General features: G+C 42.1%; 1 protein-coding gene across 1 annotated transcript in view; it reads right to left on the bottom strand.

Moving 5' to 3' along the window:
• Window positions 1-10,012, bottom strand: part of OGN (osteoglycin) — a 407,576-nt gene extending 397,564 nt beyond the window's left edge. Inside the window, exon 1 of the mRNA XM_077452477.1 lies at window positions 9,806-10,012. Within this exon, the coding sequence (XP_077308603.1) occupies window positions 9,806-9,976 (171 nt within the window). The 5' untranslated portion in view covers window positions 9,977-10,012. The remainder of the gene's footprint in view (window positions 1-9,805) is intronic.
• Window positions 10,013-21,774: the final 11,762 nt, after the last annotated feature.

Below are 21,774 nucleotides of genomic sequence, written 5' to 3'. Positions count from 1 at the left end.
CTTTCGGCGGAGTTCCGACTGACTTTCCAAATGAACGGACTTGGCCACACAAGAACGTACTAAGTCCGTTCGTTTTGAACGTGATGACAAAAGACGGACTAAAAAATGAAGTTCAATAGCCAGTAGCCAATAGCTTCCCTTGCGTCGTATTTGGTCTGTCGGACCAGCATACAGACAAACGGTTTTCCCTATAGGAATTGAGTCCGTTGGACAGATTTGAAACATGTTCTATTTCTAGGTCCATCTGATTTTTTAGATGAAAAACGATCAGATTAGTCCACACACGATCGGATTGTCCGACGGACGGATTCCGTCGGACCTCGTCTGCTGGAAAGTCCGGTCGTGTGTACTTGGCATTAGTCTTCAAACTAATGCTGGTAAGTAAGGTGCAAGGAATGAAGGGCTGTGCTCCAACTGACACTCTGTGCAAGTGCCATTTTGTGAATAAGTGCTAGTCCTCTTTGGTGTGAACACACCTCAGTTTGTAGTGGCTCCTTACCTTACCGCTGTAAAGTAACAGCGTAACATTGATCAGTGGTGATCAGGGAATCTGGGATCCTGCAGGGGATCACCCCCAGCATTCCTTATGGTTGGAAATATTGAGAAAAGGCATCAATGGAGCTTGGTATCCTTGTAGATGGTTCTCATTTATAGTACTATATCGCCTCTGTGTTAGTCAGTAACGATGGAAATCCTCCCAGATGGTGCATCAATAGCATGAAGAAAAAAAGAGGAGGACCCAGATAGTGAAGTATATAAAAACTGGGTTTTCATTGAATTGCAGCCAATAATACTCACATAACAAACAAGTCTAAAAAACGAAAAACAGAGTGAACAGCGAGCTTGTGGCCTGATGTCACTTGTGGTGATGCGTATCGTCACGGTCATGTGACTTCATCAGGGAATGGAAACTAGCACCAGAAGTGCCCTTAAATAAGGTTTTTATTGTATCTAACGAGCGGCCATTTTATTGTAGTCCTATGGGTAAAAACACATGGCGGCCATAGTCTAGTGGATGTTCACAGCGATCTATAGCAGCGGCCATTTTCTTGTAGTCTACCATCAAACACAGCGGAAGCTATTTTCCCAATGATCTACAAGTAATGGGCGGGACTGCAAGCCGAGCCGAGCCGAGTACATAGTACAGTCGGCTCTGTCTTTTTCGGCAGCGCTCGCTCCAGAAACAGCAGCGAGGCGGGACTACGAGCGGAGCCGAGCAGTCGGCTCGGTCTTTTTCGGCGACGCTCGGTATCTTTCGGCGGCGCTCAGTATTTTAGACTCACAGACAGTGGGGATCAGCGTATAACACGCACCCACGACTTTCCCCCGATTTTAAGGGGGAAAAAGTGCGTGTTATACGCCGATAAATACGGTAGCTAGATATCCCTTTAGAATACTAGGGACACTGGAAATGATGTAATTAAAGCGGGAGTTACGCCATTTTTTTTTAAGCTCAGCTGGTACAAATACTGCAGCTGCTGACTTTTAAAATATGGACACTCACCTGTCCAGTGCGTCCGCGTAGTCGTCACCCAAACCCGATCTGTCGCTTGGCTCTCGGGTGCTGCCGCTGCCATCTGTACTATGGGAATCAGGAAGTGAAGCCTTGCGGCTTCACTTCTCGATTCCCTACTGTGCATGCGCGAGTCGCGCTGCACAATACGATTGGTCTCTGCTGTCTCTGGGACCCATGTGTTTCCCAGCAGACAGCAGGGAAGGGACAGGACATGGCATAAATACCCGCAGATTCTGCGGCTATCTATGCCCTGAAGTGGGTTCAAAAATACCTGTATTATACAGGTATCTGCACCCTCCTCCCCTCTGAAAGGTGGCAATTGTGGCACCGAAGGGGGGGAGGGTTCCGATGAGCGGAAGTTCCATTTTAGGGTGGAGCTCCGCTTTAATACATTATATGTGAATGTATAAATTCTAATAGTAGACACACACATTGAATGTGGCAAGCAAAATATCGAATTGGTATAAAATAAAGATCAAGCAGAGATGTAAAGGGAATGTGGGAATAATATCATAAGGTAAAAAAAGGGGGGGGTCACAATAATCCAAAGACTAAGTTGAGAAGTGGAGGACATAGCTAACAGTGACATAGTGAATATAATGTCTCTATGAATGGTTAAAAAATCATTAATACAGCAATTGAGTTCAAAAGTATCTAGTATAAAAATCTATGTTGATTCTAACTGGCTCAGGGTCCTTCTCACTTTAGAAAGTATTTTTTTTCAGTGCAGTTTCATCTCAAACGCATCAGTTGACCTTTAGGGATATTGTAAAGCCAATTCTGTTGATGACAGCTTTCAAGTGGAAGGTAGCTATTTTTATCACCAGTCTTGAAATGTGTTTTTGAGCTGAGCTTACCTCCTTCTTGTATAATTTCTAGATATCTAGAAAGGATATGATCTTCTTGCTAATATCCCACGTTAGTCTGATATTTCTATCGTTGTTATTCAGTTTTTCTAGGAAATATACCAACTGATTTTGTTTGCCTTTCCATAGGATGAAGATGTCATCGATGTATCTTTTAAAGCAGACAAGGTCTGTGGGTGTATCTGAAAAGACAGTTTCATCTTCCCATTGGGCCATGAACAGACCTGTAATGTTGGGTACAAATTTTGCTCCCATGGCAGCTCCTGTCTTTTGATGGTAATAATCACAGTTATAACAGAAATAAATGTCTTGACTTCTGCCTAAAAAACAGCTAACAAGATATTTTCTCTAAACACAGGGTAGTGTAGTATGTGTTCTTTTAGCCCCATTTTGTTGCTTCACACACCTAATAATGAAATATTATGGTGTAGAACAAGGACACATCCACTGTGGCCATAATCCATGGGCCTTCTTCGTTGAGCATCCCTTCTAAGATTTGTAACCTCTGCTTCATGTTCTCTTAGTACTGCTCACTGACCACCCTGCCACTACATACTGCTCACTAACTGCTTTATCACTACATACTGCTCACTAACTTCCCTGCCACAACATATTGGTCAATGACCACCCTACCACTACATACTTCTCACTGACCAATGCATACTTCTAACTGACACTACATACTGTTTAAGACCACCCTATCACTACAGTGGTGTGAAAAAGTGTTTGCCCCCTTCCTCATTTCCTGTTCCTTTGCATGTTTGTCACACTTAAGTGTTTCGGAACATCAAACCAATTTAAACAATACTGACCAATGCATACTTCTAACTGACACTACATACTGTTTAAGACCACCCTATCACTACAGTGGTGTGAAAAAGTGTTTGCCCCCTTCCTCATTTCCTGTTCCTTTGCATGTTTGTCACACTTAAGTGTTTCGGAACATCAAACCAATTTAAACAATAGTCAAGGACAACACAAGTAAACACAAAATGCAATTTGTAAATGAAGGTGTTTATTATTAAAGGTGAAAAAAAATCCAAACCATCATGGCCCTGTGTGAAAAAGTGATTGCCCCCTAAACCTAATAACTGGTTGGGCCACCCTTAGCAGCAACAACTGCAACCAAGCGTTTGCGATAACGTGCAATGAGGCTTTTACAGCGTCCTGGAGGAATTTTGGCCCACTCATCTTTGCAGAATTGTCCTAATTCAGTTACATTAGAGGGTTTTCGAGCATGAACGGCCTTTTTAAGGTCATACCACAACATCTCAATAGGATTCAGGTCAGGACTTTGGCTAGGCCACTCCAAAGTCTTCATTTTGTTTTTCTTCAGCCATTCGGTGGTAGACTTGCTGGTGTGTTTAGGATCATTGTCCTGCTGCAGAACCCAAGTTCATTTCAGCTTGAGTACACGAACAGATGGTCGGACATTCTCCTTCAGGATCTCTTGGTAGACAGCAGAATTCATAGTTCCTTTTATCACGGCAAGTCTTCCAGGTCCTGAAGCAGCAAAACAGCCCCAGACCATCACACTACCACCACCATATTTTACTGTTGGTATAATGTTCTTTTTATGAAATGCAGTGTTCCTTCTACGCCAGATATACTTGGACACACACCTTCCAAAGAGTTCCACTTTTGTCTCATCGGTCCACAGAATGTTGTCCCAAAAGTCTTGGGGATCATCAAGATGTGTTGTGGAGAAATTGAGACGAGCTTTGATGTTCTTTTTGCTCAGCAGTGGTTTTCTCCTTGGAACTCTGCCATGCAGGCCATTTTTGCCCAGTCTTTTCCTGATGGTGGAGGCATGAACGCTGACCTTAACTGAGGCAAGTGAGGCCTGCAGTTCCTTGGACGTTGTTGTGGGGTCTTTTGTGACCTCTTGGATGAGTCGTCGCTGCACTCTTGGGGTAATTTTGGGCGGCCGGCCACTCCTGGGAAGGTTCACCACTGTTCCATGTCTTCGCCATTTGTGGATAATGGCTCTCACTGTGGTTCGCTGGATTCCCAAAGCTTTGGAAATGGCTTTATAACCCTTTCCAGACTGATAGGTCTCAATTACTTTCTTTCTCAATTGTTCCTGAATTTCTTTGGGTCTCGGCATGATGTGTAGCTTTTAAGGATCTTCTGGTGGACCTTACTGTGTCAAGCAGCTCCTATTTAAGTGATGCCTTGATTGTGAACAGGTGTGGCAATAATCAGGCCTGGGTGTGGCTAGAGAAATTGAACTCAGGTGTGGACAACCACAGTTATAGTATGTGTTAACAAGGGGGGCAATCACTTTTTCACATGGTTTGGATTTTTTTTCACCTTTAATAATAAACACCTTCATTTACAAATTGCATTTTGTGTTTACTTGTGTTGTCCTTGACTATTGTTTAAATTGGTTTGATGTTCCGAAACACTTAAGTGTGACAAACATGCAAAGGAACAGGAAATGAGGAAGGGGGCAAACACTTTTTCACACCACTGTATATACTGCTCACTGACTGCCCTATCACTACATACTGCTCAATGACCGCTCTATCATTACATAATGCTCACCAACTTCCCTCTCACTACATATTGCTCACTAACTTTCCTCCCACTACATACTGCTAACCAACTTCCCTGCCACCCTACCACTGCATACTGCTCACTGACACTGCATACTGCTCACAGACTGTCCCGCCACTACATACTGTTCACTGACAGTCCAGCCACTACATATTGCTCAATGACCACCCTGTCATTACATACTGCTCACTGACACTACATACTGCTCGGTAACTGCCCTGCTCCTACTTACTGCTCAGTGACCACCCTGCCACTACATAATACTTCCTGACTGTCCAATCAGTACATACTGCTCACTAACTGCCCTGCCACTACATACTGCTCACTGACACTACATACTGCTCAGTAACCGCCCTGCTCCTACTTACTGTTCAGTGACCACCCTGCCACTCCATAATGCTTTCTGACTGTCCCACCAGTACATACTGCTCACTAACTGCCCTGCCACTACATACTGCTCACTAACCTCCCTGTCACTACATACTGCTCACTGACTGCTCTATCACTACATACTGGTCACTAATTTCCCTGCCTAATTTACACGCTGCTTATTGACTTACCTGCCACTACTACTGCTCACTGTTTTTCCTGTCACTACATACTGCTCAATGACCACCCTAGCACTACATACTGCTCACTTACTGCCCTGCTCCTACATACTGTTCACTGACCACCCTATCACTACACAGTAGTGCTCTATTACTACATACTGCTCACTGATGTGCCTGCCACTATATACTGCTCACTAACTGGCCTGCCACTTCATACTACTCACTTCCCTGACCCTACATACTGCTCACTGACTACCCTGCCACTATATACTGCTCAATAACTGCTCTATGACTAAGTACTGCTCACTGACCACCCTGCCACTAGATACTGGTCACTGACCACCCTGCCACTAGATACTGCTCACTGATCGCCCTGCCACTACATACTGCTCACTGACTTGCCTGCCACTACATACTGCTCACTGACTTGCCTGCCACTACATACTGCTCATTGACTTGCCTGACACTACATACTGCTCATTGACTTGCCTGACACTACTTACTGCTCACTGGACTGCTCTACCACTACTTACTGATTGCAGTGTCACTACATACTGCTCAAACTTTTCTGTAACTACATACTGACCCCCCTACCACTGCATACTGCTAACTGGCACTACATACTGCTCACTGACTGCTCTGCCACTATATACTGCTCAATGACCACCCTACCACTATATACTGCTCTCTGACACTACATAATGCTCATTGACTGCCCTGCTCCTACATGTTGCTCACTGACTGTGCTGCCACTACATACTGTTCACTGACTGATCTCCCCTCTCTCTAAAAACATATTATACCTACCTGCTCTGTGCTGTGTTTTGCACAGAGCAGCCCAAATCCTTCTCTTCTTGGGTCCCTTGCCGGCGCTCCTGGCCCCTCCCTCCTGCCGAGTGCCCCCACAGCAAGCAGCTTGTTTAAACACGGAGCCATGACTTGGCCTCACCCCCTCGCTCTCCTCATTGGCTCAGTGACGTTGACTGACAGCAGCAGGAGCCAATGGCGCCAGCTGTGTGTCTCAGCCAATCAGGGGGGGGGGTCTTGGACAGCTGAGTCTCATGCAACATAACTGCATAGAGATGAGGCTTAGGTAAGTATTGGGGGGCTGCTGCTGCATTAAGATAAAAAAAACCTTCTCCCTTTAGAACCACTTTGATAAAATAATAATTCCCAACAGTATATTTGCCTTTAGTAAATTATGTCAATTGTGTTGAGGTGAGACTCAATAAAGAAATAAAAGAAAGGAAAGGTATGTTTTTTCTTATTCTAATATTTCACCTTCATTGGTAGGCACTGTTTTGAATACAACTCAACAATTTACATGTGGTGTACCTAATTATTCAGACAACTGTATATGTTGACTGCAGATACAGTCACAATGCATCCACCCTAAAGACTGAGTACCTGTAACAAGTAGCTACTTTTCTAACAAGATTGCTAGCCGTGTATTCAAATTTCCCAGACTTCAGTTCTTAGAGTGCCCTGCAAGAAGACCTGGACTGGCCGCAAGGCACACCGGGCACTTGCCTGGTGGGCCGGGGCCGCCAGTCCTTGCAGGGCCAAGGCAGCTGGTCTGCTCTTTGAGCCTGTGCCACTCACCCAAACCTCTACGCATCCGTTGGGCTACTAGTTCAGTTCAGCCGTTTGCACCTGGAATGCGAAAACATGAAGGGGGAGGAGATAGAGGAGGCACTTTGGGCCGCTCCACAGCAAGCAAAATAGTTCAGCCGTCGCCACTTGGCGTGACCATGAAGGGGGAGGGGCTAAAGTAGACACCATGGAGCCGGATCAGAGGGAACGTGAGAATGTGAGTGTGGTCCCCTTTAACCTGGATAGGAGGAGCAGTGGGGGTGGCTGCATATAAAAGAATCATTCTCTCCATTCCTTCTGCAGCTTCTGAATGCCTGCGAGAGGGAGAGAAGGAGAAGCGGGTATTCAGAGGCTGCAGAAGGAATGGATAGAATGATTCTTCTATATGCAGCCACGCACATTGCTCCTCCTATCCTGCTTCTTTCTGTTGCCCCCCCCCCCCCCCCAGTGCTCTCCACTTCTCCCCTAGTGCTCTCTGCCCCCCTATGCTCTCCACCTCCCAGTACTCCTCAGCCCCCCCAGTGCTCCCTGCCTCCCCCATGATCTCCACCTCCCTCCCCAGTGCTCTACAGCCCCCTGTGCTCTCCGCCTCCCCCCAGTGCTTTTTACCTCCCCTCGGTGCTCTCAAGCCCCACCTGTGCTCTCTGTCTCCCCCACCTGTGCTCGCTACCTCCCCCCACCTTTGCTCTCCAGCCTCCGTGCTCTCCAGCCTCCCCCTGTGTTCTCTGGCCCCCGTGCTCTCCTGCCTCCTGTGTTCGTGCTTTCCCCTGTGCTCTGACCCCCCCCCAGTGCTCTCCTCTCCCCCGTGCTCTCTGCCTCCCTGTGCTAACGCCCCACCCTGTGCTCTCTGACTTCGTCCTTGTGCTCTCTGGCCCATCCCCCCATTCTTTTTACCGTCCCTCTTGCCACCCCCGCACCTCTGCCATGTTCTCCCCACTCCTCTCCCAGTTAACATGTCATGAGCCGCTCAGTCCAAATTGCCCAGGCCTAATTTTTGTCACAGTACAGGCCTGCATGCAAGGTATAGTGGCAAATCTACTATTCACACTGCCTGCAGTTTTGAATATTTTAACGCAATTACATTTAAAGACAGTACAGTAACATGCAAATCTTACCTTTTTTCCTTTAGGTACATCTGCATTAGAAACTGCTCATTTATACAATATGTGAACCACTTTGATTATCAAGGTCACTTTATTAAAAACACAGGAATGAAATGTGCCTGTACACACAAAACCTGAGTAAAACTTCAGTTTGTTAAGCTCTAGTCAATCTCCCTCCCTTCTCTTGCTATTGGACAGTGAAGCTACTTTAGTTAAATGGACCATTAAGGATTTGTAGGAGGTGGGAGAGCTGCAGCTTGACTGTACTGCAGATTATATTGGGGCATTCATAACAGTTCAAGTCCTATCTCACAACTGAGTGACTGAAGCATCTGTGAAATGTTGTATAACACTATGATCAGGTGGCCCGTCGGAGTATAAAGGAAATCGGTAAAGATTTAAAATAGCACTGAACTGAAGAACATCCTTGTCACAAAAAGTGCTATTTAAGTGGAGAAGTGTGATATGTAGGAGAAGTGTGATATAGAACTGTGAGATGTCGGAGCATCTAAAGACGAAATGACAGCATGTCATTTTAGAGAATTGTCTCAGTGTAGCTGTATAAGGAGTTAACTTCAATAGCCTGGGTTCTTGAAGTTTTAACCCTATGTACTGTATATTGAGTTTAACTACCTCACCCAGAGAGATTCTTGCAATTAGAGCATTTATTTTGCAAAGACCCAACACGTTAGTTTCACATGGCTTATTTTTTTTCCTAATATAAGCATTTTTGTAGCATTAAATCAATCTTTTGAATTGACTGTTCTTAGGTACATTTGTAGACAGTCTATCAAGTGTCATCTTTGAAGAGAAAGTGTGACACGAAACAACACTTTTTCCTCTGGGTTTCATAAATCTGTCTCTGTGTATATGTAAACATTTAATGTTATTGGCTGTAAAAGTACAATGAATTATATTTACTACAAAAGTCCCTATAAATCACAACATTAGTTATAATTTCCTGTAAGATTACATTGGATGATATTAACTATTAGACAACCAAAGCAAAGGAAAGTTTTGATCACACATGTGGTATTTATTCTTGCCAAATATTATTGCCTGATATACTGCGGGTATGCTATATATCAGCCTTTCTCAACCTTTTCAACATGAAGGAAGCCTTGAAAATAACTTTTTGGCTTCAGGAAACCCCTGCTAATAATTCTATACTTACAGCTCACTGTACATTGGTGTGATTGTCAGTGGAAAGAATGCATCCTACATTTGTGGTCATTGGGAACAATCCCTCCTTACAAATAGCTAAAAAGATCATTGGTATCTGTTACTCACGTGAGAGACAGAAAACACTTTTTGCTCATGGAACCCCTAACAACCTCTGGAGGAACCCTGGTTAAAAAAAAAAAAACTCGCTATAGATACTCTAATAACAGTTAACCTTATTGCTTTCAGACGAGAAATAATGCAACCACATCTAATGAATAACTACTCTTTGTATAAATGAGAAGGAACATCTGGTGATAGAGGAGAAAAATAAAATAAAATTATATATATATATATATATATATCCAGCATGTATTCCAGCATTCTTTGCTTCCCTATGAAAGCCTGGAGTCTTGCACTGCCCTCTTAGGATACAAAATGTATAAATGAAGGTACCTCATTTGCTGCTGCATCATTTGAGTACTGCTCAAAGTGTTGTTTAAAAGCCAATCCTTCAATTATATCGTCCACCTCATAGTCATACACTGCTTCTTGCTGTTCAGGAGGCGCAGTCTGTATGTAAGGTAGGGCTAGAAGCACAGTGCACCACATACACATTGTCTGCATCTTTGTTCCCTCTGAAATACAGCTGGAAAGACTCTGCTCTGCTTCTAGAAATTATTTGGGGGGAGGGGTGAGTGGGGGTGGGGGGCTTTCTAAGTGCCTGGAAGAAAACTGCATGTCATAACAATAGCCAGAGAGTGCATGACTTGTTGGCAGGGACTACTCAGGCTTAGACCATCTGGGGGGGATTATGCTTAACCCTTTCAAATGGTAACTATAGGAATCCAAGTAACAGCCTAAAGATCAAATTCACTTCCCCAGTGAAGCAACATGTTACTCATTTTTGGAAACATTTTCTTAGAGTTTGGCTGATGTTGTTACTGGCTAACAAAGTAAAAGTTTTTACTTTTTATGACTTTTTTACTTTAAATGACCTCATTTTGTTGACCGAATTTCTATAGCTACAGAAAAATAATTCCATTTGTGAGGGCAAGACCATGTGCTTAGTATATGTCAGCGCTAGCAGCATATATTAAAGTGGTTGTATAGTCTTTTTTACAACTTTTACCTACAGGTAAGCCTATAATAAGGCTTACCTGTAGGTAAAAAATATATATATATTCCCCTCGCAATGCGTGCTGACTGCAGCGGCGCATGCGCACAGGGGATTCTCGGCTGAAAGTCCGGCAGACACCGGACCATGCCGGAAAGAAATCTCCCGTGACGATATCGCGGCTACCCGGAAGACACGCAGAGGGAACATGTCAGCTCCCTCGGCGAGATGTCGGGGGCCTCGTTCTAAGGTAACTGTTTCATAATGAGCTAGTATGCGGTGCATACTAGCTCATTATGCCTTTTCCCTTGCAGGCCAGAGAAAAAAAAAAAACTCAGCGGGTTTACAATTGCTTTAATGTTTTGTTTAAAAACATCTCACCTTACTTTCTGATTGCCTTAGTTGCTTATTTGTTGTGTTCCTATTGGAGCAATTAGTAGACATGTCAGCATGGACCATGGAATGAAGAAAGGATATCCAGCACTCTGAGCCTTGGAACATTAATTTACTGTGTATCCCAAAGCAGTGGGAGAAGCATCTGAAAGTCTAATGCCCCATACACACGATCGGAATTTTGGTCAGAAAAAGCTATGATGGTTTTACCGACAGAATTCTGCTCAAGCTGTCTTGCGTACACACATAGTCACACCAAATTCCGACCGTCAAGAACGCGGTGCCGTACAACACATACAACGGGACTAGGAAAAGGAAGTTCAATAGCCAGTGTGCCACCCTTTGGGCTCTTTCTGCTAATCTAGTGTTTAGTAGAAGTTTGGTGAGAGATGATTTGCACTTTTCAAACTCATGCTTATTCCGATTGTTTTACTGCTGTTCAGTTTGTGCTTGTGGGTTTGTATCCGGTTTTCAGTGCGTGTATTCAGTTTGTATCTGTTTTTCAGTGCATTCTTGTCCACTCTTTACTGATTTTCAGCTCTCTCTTCACAGGCCTTGCTGTTCTTCAGTGCGTTCGGTTAGTTCGTTCTGACCAGCCGACCATTTTGAAGCCATGTTGCGGCTGCGTGCTCATTGTGCAGGGACTTGGTGTTGGGGTTCTTACTTTGACCCAAGCCCAGTCCATGAATAGGGTGGGGAGGAATTCATGGACCAATAATTGGTTTCTCCAGCGTGACCAATTCTCTCATATGCCTTTGCTGCATGAGATCCATGAGATCCATGAGAATAACCCTGATGAATTCAGTAATTTTTACCGGATGACGGACCCCATCTGTTGGCTTTGCTGTCCCTTCATATTAAATATATAGAGCAGGACACCTGCATGCAGCAAGCCATCACTCTGGAGCAGAGGCTAGTTGCCATGTTGCGGTACTTGGCGATTGGGAGAAGTCTGCAGGACCTCAATGGGGATCATTATCCAGAGGCCTGTACTACCATCATTCAGGTCCTGCAGAAGGACTATATTAGGGTAAGTTTACTCCTTTAACATCACATTATAGTTACTAAGGTTGAATAAAGACACCAGTCCATCCAGTTCAACCTGAGTGAGTTTCTACAATTTACCCTATCCCTGTATATTGCACACTCACATCGGTCCCTACCCTCAAGGAGCCCACAATCCAAGGTCCCCATTCATATACTAGGGCCAATTTTGGACAGAAGCCAATTAACCTACCTGCATGTCTTTGGAGTGTGGGAGGAAACTGGAGTACCCGGAGGAAACCCACGTAGGCACAGGGAGAACATGCAAACTCCAGGCAGGTAGTGTCGTGGTTGGGATTCGAACCAGCGATCCTTCTTACTGCTAGGCCATTAGTAGCACATGTACTTATAGTGATAACCCAGAAGATATTATCTTATCCATAGTGAATGGCTCAAAAAAAGAGGGGGGGAGAGAGAGAGAGAGAAAGGAGGCTCCAATGGTGTAGTATTTTAAGAGTAAAATAATCAATTTATTAATGTAAAAGCAAATCGGACTCTCACATTTTAAGAGAAAAAAAACACAGCAAGAGAAGTAAAAAAATGGTGGCGTGGCGTCTTCCGCCAGTCCTACTTTACTTCCGGTACGTCCTACGGCCACTCCCTACGCGTTACGTCAGACCACGTGACTTCTTCATGGGGATAATGATAGGCTGCCGTATCATTCATTATATATACCGAAAACTGGAAGTGTCCAATCGGCCATTTTAGTAATGGTATTAGAAGAGTAAATATCTATAGACCGGAAGAGTGGATTCCGCAATATTGCTACTCCAGTACAACACAAACGGAAGTACAAGCACCGCCATCTTGGTGCTCATAATATTAATAGCAAAAACGGAACTATATAATAAGAAAAACAGCGCCTGAAAAATCAAAAATATCAGATGTTTAACAAGAAGACAATAAAGGGCAAAGAGATGGCATCCCCCAGGCGCATCTACAAAAAATAATAATGCTAAACAAAGACACAAAAACGCCACTATATATAAATAAATCACAATATATATAGCATATATTACCAAAATATAATTGCAGCTAAAAAATTTTTTTTATGGACAATAGCTGCAAAAAAGTGGAATATTAATCCAACCATATCATCCTAGGGTGATATGGACTGCCACAAATGCACCCTTGAATAAAATATATAAACTTGAATCGCATAAGGAATCGCCAGATTTTAATAAAATGGCATTACAATTAAATAAAGACCTTATTGCAAAAGACCTTGAAGTTCAACAGCGCAAGATGAAAAAGTATCATCGGGACATTACCGATTATAAAGCAAATAAAGTATTTAAATCGCAAGGGAAATTAGAACAAGCGATCCCCATGTCTGCACAATCTACCCCTGAAAGAGAGGTTAGGATACAAGACCCCACATCCTCTCATCCGAGTAATGGTCCCATGTGGGACAGAGATAATGATAAGTATGAAACAAGGAAGCCTCCTTTTGTACAACAAAATCGGGGCTATCCTGAGACACCTTATAAGGTATGATCCACCTTATAGTGATCAGTATGCCACACCCGTACCTTACTATAATCAAACAAATGGGGGTAACTATACACAAACCCCAAAGAAAGGTTGGAAGAAGCCTTTTAAAAAATTCAAGAAACCCTATAACAATTGGCATCATAATCAGAGAGAGAACAGAAGATCGTCACATCAGTGTGACCACCAAGGAAGGAGGGACAGAAGTCACGTACCTACACATAATAGGTTTGAACCTATTAGAAATTATCCGGAGCAAAATTACCATGAGCAATCCTATTATCAATATCCACGAGACACACAGGATAATTTTTTAGACCGAGACAGGAGAGATTACTCTCCCAGAAGACCTCAGGAGACATACCGAAGGAGAGAATCTCCCCTAAGGAGACCTCCAGTAGAATCTTATCACTCCCCTATAAGAAGAATGGAAAACGACAGAGTGTGAGACAGCCCAGAAAGAAGAGAGGCTGCAGAGCGGGAAAGAGAATCCAAACACAAAAGAGAGTGATCGGTGAGGGAGTCATCAATTTGAGTGGCACCTCTATCTCTCCTGAGGAGCTTGCCATTCTTGATAAAGGCCTGAAACATGCTCCTATAAAAAATCTTAATAAGTTTGATACATATATAGGCATTCAAAAATATATTAGGAAGATTAACATCAAAAAATATATTATGAATAACCCTATTAAGTCCATTTATGGGATACCTAGTGAACAAAATCCTGTACAACATAGTACACTACGTAATAACTCGGTATTTAATCCACAGTTGGCCAATAATCAACATGTTGAAGTTTTCAAAAAACTGGTGCTTGATGATTTGGAAGCTCTGTGGATTAAAAAAGTGTTTGATCCAGGACATATTAGGAAGGGCATTAAATTATTGACACAGAGAAATGAAATCGTTATTCGGCCGGCAGATAAGGGAGGAGCAGTTGTCGTACAATCCAAGGAAGCATATTTATGCGAACTGGATCAACATTTGCAAGATGGAAATACATATATTAAGTTATTAGGTAATCCTACCCTGAAATATAAAAAGGAATTGGAGCAATTGGTTCATTTAGGAAGTAAGATGGCTATTCTCAGTAAGAAAGAAAGCAAATATCTTATTCCCGAATCATGCAGAACAACTATTATCTATACTATCCCTAAGATTCATAAGAATAGAGATAACCCGCCAGGATGACCGATTGTGAATAGCATCGAATCACTCACATCCAGAATGGGAGCATATTTAGATTTTTTCATTCAACCAGCGATACAGAAAACCAAAGCATATTTGAAGGATACAAAGCACACATTACAATTATTGGAAACCGTTACAGTATTGGAAAGAAGAACTTTTCTTGCTACTGCAGATGTGTCATCCTTATACACTATTGTAGTACATCATGAAGTGTGCACAGCTATAAAATGGCTTCTGAAAACTTTTACGACACTGGAATGCAAACAAAGAAAGTTCCTGATCAAGTGCCTTGATTTTTGTTTAAAACACAACTATTTTTGGCACAACCAAACTTATTATAGACAAGCTATTGGTATAGCTATGGGTGCAAAATTTGCCTAGTGTGGCAAACGCTTTTATGGCACATTGGGAAGAGGAGGCTGTGTATAAAAATATGCCTGCAGAGTTGACTCTTTATAAAAGATATATTGATGATATCATTATTGTTTGGAAGGGTAGCTTTGATGCATTGGAAAAATATCTGGTCAGTTTGAATAATGATGACAAAAATATCCGTTTAGAATGGAAAATTGATGGAAAGGCAATTAACTTCCTGGATTTAAATATCTCCCTCGAAAGAAATGCAGTCATCACTAAAACACACTTTAAAAGTGTCGATGCTAATAGTTATCTCTCTATTAATAGTTGTCATTTTAAGCCATGGTTGTATAATATATATACCCAAAGGGCAATTGGTTAGAATAAGGAGAAATTGTACCAAGGTAGACGACTATTTGGAACAGGCCAATCTTGTTGCTACTAGATTCAGAGAAAAGGGATATGAAGATTCCCAGATTAGAATGGAAATTGAACAAGTGAAACGCATGGATAGACATATGATGCTCTAACAGAATAATAAAGATAACCGGTTTAATTATGAGGTCCCTTCCATAATTTTGGACTATAACGTACAGCATAAAGAGATATCTAGATTAATTAGTCGACATTGGCATGTCCTAAAAAAAGACAGGGATCTGGGAAAAATCTTACCAGATAGGCCTAATGTTGTTTACAAGAGGGCCCCTACCCTGAGAGACATCATTGCTAAATCTGTGGTGGAGCCACCACCCAGAAAGGAGTACACCTTTTTTACGGGAAGGGTTTCTACCCATGTAAAAATAGTTTTGCATGTCGACAATCCAAAAAATTTCAGAATAAAAGGTGTGAATTTGTAAGCACTACTACTGGACAAACATATTCCATACGGGATTTTATAGGATGCCATACTGAAGGAGTTGTATGTTGCTTACAATGCAGTTGCAATGTACAATATATAGGGAGAACAAAAAGAGCATTGAAAGTCAGACTTAAAGAACATATACAAAACATTCTTAAAGGTTTCCCTAAACACAGTGTCTCTAGACATTTTGACCAGGTACATAATAGGGATCCTTCCCATTTACAGTTTTGGGTATCGAAAGATGCAATCCATCGTGGAGGGGTAGTCATAAAATTAGAACGATTAGCCAAAAAGAATCCAGGTGGATTTTTACTATGAGATCTTTTCACCCCGAGGGTCTCAATGTAGATTTTGATCTTAACTGCTTTTTAAGTAATTTTTAATATTATCAGTACATATATGGATCTGTATCTCTTTTTATCTTTATTTTTATAGGCTATATCTTATTGGTTTTGTGATACTGTTTTTTTAATATTATATGTGTATATATATATATATATATATTATTTTTTGTATATGCAAGGTCCTACTTTATTTCCGGTATGCGACTTTACATATGCGTTTTTATGACGGTTTTTTTATATTATGATATTTCTTTTTTATATATTTTATTCAAGGGTACATTTGTGGCAGCCCATATCACCCTAGGATGATATGGTTGGATTAATATTCCACTTTTTTGCAGCTATTGTCCATGAAAATGTTTTTTTAGCTGCAATTATATTTTGGTAATATATGCCATATATATATTGTGATTTATTTATATATAGTGGCGTTTTTGTGTCTTTGTTTAGCATTATTATTTTTTGTAGATGCGCCTGGGGGATGCCATCTCTTTGCCCTTTATTGTCTTCTTGTTAAACATCTGATATTTTTGATTTTTCAAGCACTGTTTTTCTTATTATATAGTTCCGTTTTTTCTATTAATATTATGAGCACCAAGATGGCGGTGCTTGTACTTCCGTTTGTGTTGTATATGGCAGAATCCACTCTTCTGGTCTATAGATATTTACTCTTCTAATACCATTACTAAAATGGCCGATTGGACACTTCCGGTTCCGGTTTTCGGTATATATAATGAATGATACAGCGGCCTATCATTATCCCCATGAAGAAGTCACGTGGTCTGACGTAACGCGTAGGGAGTGGCCGTAGGACGTCCCGGAAGTAAAGTAGGACTGGCGGAAGACGCCACGCCACCATTTTTTTACTTCTCTTGCTGTGTTTTTTTCTCTTAAAATGTGAGAGTCCGATTTGCTTTTACATTAATAAATTGATTATTTTACTCTTAAAATACTACACCATTGGAGCCTCCTTTCTCTCTCCCCCCCCCCCCCTCTTTTTTTGAGCCATTCACTACGGATAATATCTTCTGGGTTATCACTATAAGTACATGTGCTACTAATGGCCCTCTAGTGGCCGGATATAGAAACCATCATCTCTAATCTGGCACAGTAAAGGATCCCTCTGGTGGCTGAATATGAGGAGTGAAGTGGGATACCCCCTGTTTTTGTGATGAGCCTGGTTTTCTCTTTTTTAAGGTGAGAGTTCTGAGAGCCCTTACTTTTGGGATTTTATACCACCGTCTGTTCATCTTTTTATTCTTCATCGTTGGTGTTTATGAGTATATGGACTTTTTATTTACACGTATATTGATCTATTTACACGTTTTCTTGCACTTAGCAGTTTCAGGACTATATATTTGTGGCATATTTTGCGCAGGACTTTTTCACGTTTATTACTTTATAGGGTAGTTTGTGTTCACTATCTTGTCTTGCTGCATTTTTGTTGCACCTTATTTTTTCACGTGCACTTTGTGATTATTTATTACTTTTTTATGTATTTATTTATATTGATTAGTTGAAGAGGCATTTATATACCCTATTTGTATTTTTCACGTAGTAGCGCGAAGGCCCCTTCTTTTTATAATATCATACATAGAATGTGAAAAAAGAACTGCTCTAAAAAACAAAAAACGATACGTGAAAATATAAAAAAGCTGCCAACACTCAAACAAAGGCCAAAATTCACATGTAGCAAAATAATGTAGCGCTAATTAATCTAGAATCAATATTAATATGCTCAAACTGTGATAATACAATCAAAAGGTGACACCTGTGGAGGTGAAAACTCAAATATTCCAGAAAATTTATAAATATACATATAAAGTCTTTATAAGGTATCACCCATATAAAGCATTATGAATCAACAGTCCCACAGATCAGATAGTCCAGTCTAAATTTGGCTTTTACGGGGGTGACTTCACCCCATCTGATGAAGGCAATATCAACACATTTTTGACACTATAATGTCTGATATTGGGTGATGAATACCCCAATAGACAGGATGGTATAATCACACTGGATCTTAGGTGGATCTCAAACGAATGGAAATCATATAGAAGGATGTAACACTCTTACCAGATGTGTTTGATACAAATACCATATGGCAAGGTATCATACGAGCTGGTAGCGCTCCAAACACTAGCGCAAGGAAAAAAGTGACCAGGCTGGATCCGGACAGTCAAGGCTGAGGGACACCCATCGAAAGGCTGCACTTATCCACGCCAGCAATATTGCGATGGGATAAATCCACAGGGATCCAATATGATGCACTCAAATGGCTCAGTGTAAATCCAATGTAGTATGGAAAATATGGAAAAAATGGAAAAGAACTCTGATGGTGCAGGTCAAAACAAACTAAAACTTTATTCACATCATGCATATAAACAGATGTGACAAAAATTTGATCACATAAAAATATATATAAAAGCAATGTGGGAAGCACAAGATAAGTGGACCAACGCGTTTCGACGCAAAATGTTGTGGACTGGGTTATATCTCAAACCCCCCCCCCCCCACATTGCCAAAGTATTTATAGACTAAAGGAATCATGGGAAATAAATAGGAAGCCCCTCCCCTTAGAGGTCATAACAGGAAGGGAGGACACTATCCACCCTACATTGACAAAAAATAAGAGAATGGGGGTCAGATTAGTCCACACAAACCCTTCATGTAACTCTATGAATAGTACATAATCAATATATTAAAGAAGAAAATATATACAAAGCACATGAATACAATATGGATTCATATACACGCTGTCCAATCGTGAATTATCAATGAAGCAAATTACTTTAAAAATCAGATCTATGACCCGATGAAGAGCCAGACAGGTCAGAGGAAGTCACTACTCAAAAAGCTGAAACATGGCGGGTTATATACAAACCCCATATGAATTCCAGCCAGACAAAACTAACATGGCCGCCGGACGTGGTCAGCATAGTAAGGGCATATCCTGGGCGTGTAATACATGCCCTCACCTCCCCACACGGAAGTGCAGCACCGCCACAGCGCCCAGGATGGCTCGTACACGAATCCATTCCTCCAATCGGAGCGCAAGAGTGTGTATATGAATCCATATTGTATTTATGTGCTTTGTATTAGACATGTGCAGACTGAAATATTTTGTTTCGGAATTTCGTTTTTGTCCGAAAAATAAATGTATTTAGTTACTCCCGAAATTCGTTTTTATTTATTTAGTTTTTCATAAAAAATGTGCATTTGTCCGAAAATCCAAATGAATTACGGTCGAATCTGTCATTGAAGGCTTATGGTGTCTGTCAAATGTATAAAGAAGATTTTACGGAGCAGTGAAATTCACTTATGATGCTGCAATCATACATTCCCGGTCAAATATTTTGACTACAAGCTATAGTAGGATTCTAATGCGTACGTCTTCTATGGGTTTTTTTTTAAATCTATTTGCATTGCAATGCACACAGGTCTTTAGCATTAGCATTAAGAAAAAAAAATGCATGGGGGTCCCCCAAAATTCCATACCAGGCCTTTCGAGTCTGGTATGGATATTAAGGGGAACCCCGTGCCAACAAAAAAAAAATGGCGTGGGGGTCCCCCTCAAAATCCATACCAGGCCCTTCAGGTCTGGCATGGATTTTAAGGGGAACCCTGCGCCAAAAAAAATGGCGTGGGGGTCCCCCTCAAAATCCATACCAGACCCTTATCCGAGCACGCAACCTGGCAGGCCACAGGAAAAGAGGGGGGATGAGAGAGCACCCCCCTCCTGAACCGTACCAGGCCACATGCCCTCAACATTGGTAGAAGGCTTTGGGGGTCCATGATGGGGACAAGGGCCTCATCCCCACAACCCTGGCTGGTGGTTGTGGGGGTCTGCGGGTGGGGGGCTTATCAGAATCTGGAAGCCCTCTTTAACAAGAGGACCCCCAGATCCCGGCCTCCTCCCCTGTGTGAAATGGTAAGGGGGTAGAAAAGTACCCCTACCATTTCTCCCAAAAAAGTGTTAAAAATTACAGGAGACGGTCTTTGACAAGTCCCTTATTAAAGTCTTCTTTTTTATAACGGAGGACCGGGCCACCCGGTGACTCTGCCCCCGCTGATGTATGGAACCGTGCGTCAGAGGGGGTGGAGTCACCGGGTGGCCCCGCCCTCCTTTATAAAAAAAACTGTCAGAAGAAGAGAAGCGTCACACATCGGGAGCCTCCCATTGCACGGAGTGGCCCGAGAACCAAGAAGAGACGCCGTGGAGGAAGATGCCGGACGAGAACACCGGAGCAAGAAGAAGCAGATCGGAGGAAGAAGAGTATCGGAGGAAGAAGAAGATGGAGGAAGAAACTGAAGGATGAAGAAAGGAGGGAGGACGAAGACCAGAAGAAAGAAGATGGAAGGAGACTAATAAACCGTCTCCTGACATTTTTAACACCTTTTTGTCACTTTTTTGGTGAAATGGTAGGGGTACTTTTGTACCCCCTTACCATTTCACACAGGGGGAGGCTGGGATCTTGGGGTCCTCTTGTTAAAGGGGGCTTCCAAATTCTGATAAGCCCCCCACCTGCAGACCCCCACGACCACCAGCCAGGGTTGTGGGAATGAGGCCCTTGTCCCCATCAACATGGGGACATGGTGCTTTGAGGGGTCACCTGAAGGGCCTGGTATGGATTTTGAGGGGGACCCCCATGCCATTTTTTTTGGCACAGGGTTCCCCTTAATATCCATACCAGACCCGAAGGGCCTGGAATGCTCTTGAAGGGGAACCCATGCCGGTTTTTTTTTTACATTAAAGTCGTGTTGTAAGTCACACTGTGATTCACACTCAAGTCGTGTCCAAGTTGCCTTCCAAAGTCGTGCTGGAAGTCGTAAATAATAAATAAATTGCGGCGCTCACCATAAAAAAATGACTAATCAAATAGTAAACTAAAAAAAATAGTAAACTAAAAAATATATATAAATAGAAAGTGCAATGAGTGTGAATCACCTCACAAAGTGCAAATAGTGCAATTAGATAAATGCAATTAAATAAATACAATTCGGATAATTGCTGCGATAATAAATGTGCTCATATAATAAATATATGCCCAAAAAGAAAAAATGCAAAATCCGAGGGCATAAAAAATGTGCAAAAAACTATTTTAAAAGACACAGTAAATCTGTAAATCATAAATGTTCATAAATTCCCGTTCATGCAGATGTTTTGTGAGCTAAAAACAAAGTCCATGCATAAAAGTGCCTTCCGCAGTGTGTACTAATCCAGTGATTCAATTCAGTGCCAAGCCAGTGCACCACCTGTTTCCCCCAGCCTCTCACCTCCAATATTTGATAAGGAAGCACAATTTAAAAGCCAGAGCTCTTTCCTCCACAATCATCCAGTGGCTAGTATCCAGCTGACATTTTCTTTCCCAGGTTCTCCACCTCTCACATAAGTAAAGAACAGAAGGACAAGGGGGCTCTCATGTGTAGTATCCAGATAAAACGATTTTAATAACAAACAATAGTAACTTACAGTTCAGTAAATGACAGCGAGTAGATGTAGCAACAATCCGAACTTCCGGTCTCGGCCGCGACCGGAAGTAACAAGTGCAATACCACAGCTCCTTCCCTGACGCGTTGCGTCACGATCACATGACTTTTTCAAAGGGTAATGATTACCCTTTGA

Source organism: Lithobates pipiens, unplaced genomic scaffold, assembly GCF_037356315.1.
Source record: "Lithobates pipiens isolate NorthernLeopardFrog02 unplaced genomic scaffold, aLitPip1_a1.2 Scaffold_23, whole genome shotgun sequence".
NCBI lineage: Eukaryota > Metazoa > Chordata > Amphibia > Anura > Ranidae > Lithobates > Lithobates pipiens.
The sequence above is the reverse complement of the archived record's forward strand: the minus strand, read 5'-3'. Positions and strand labels throughout refer to the sequence as shown.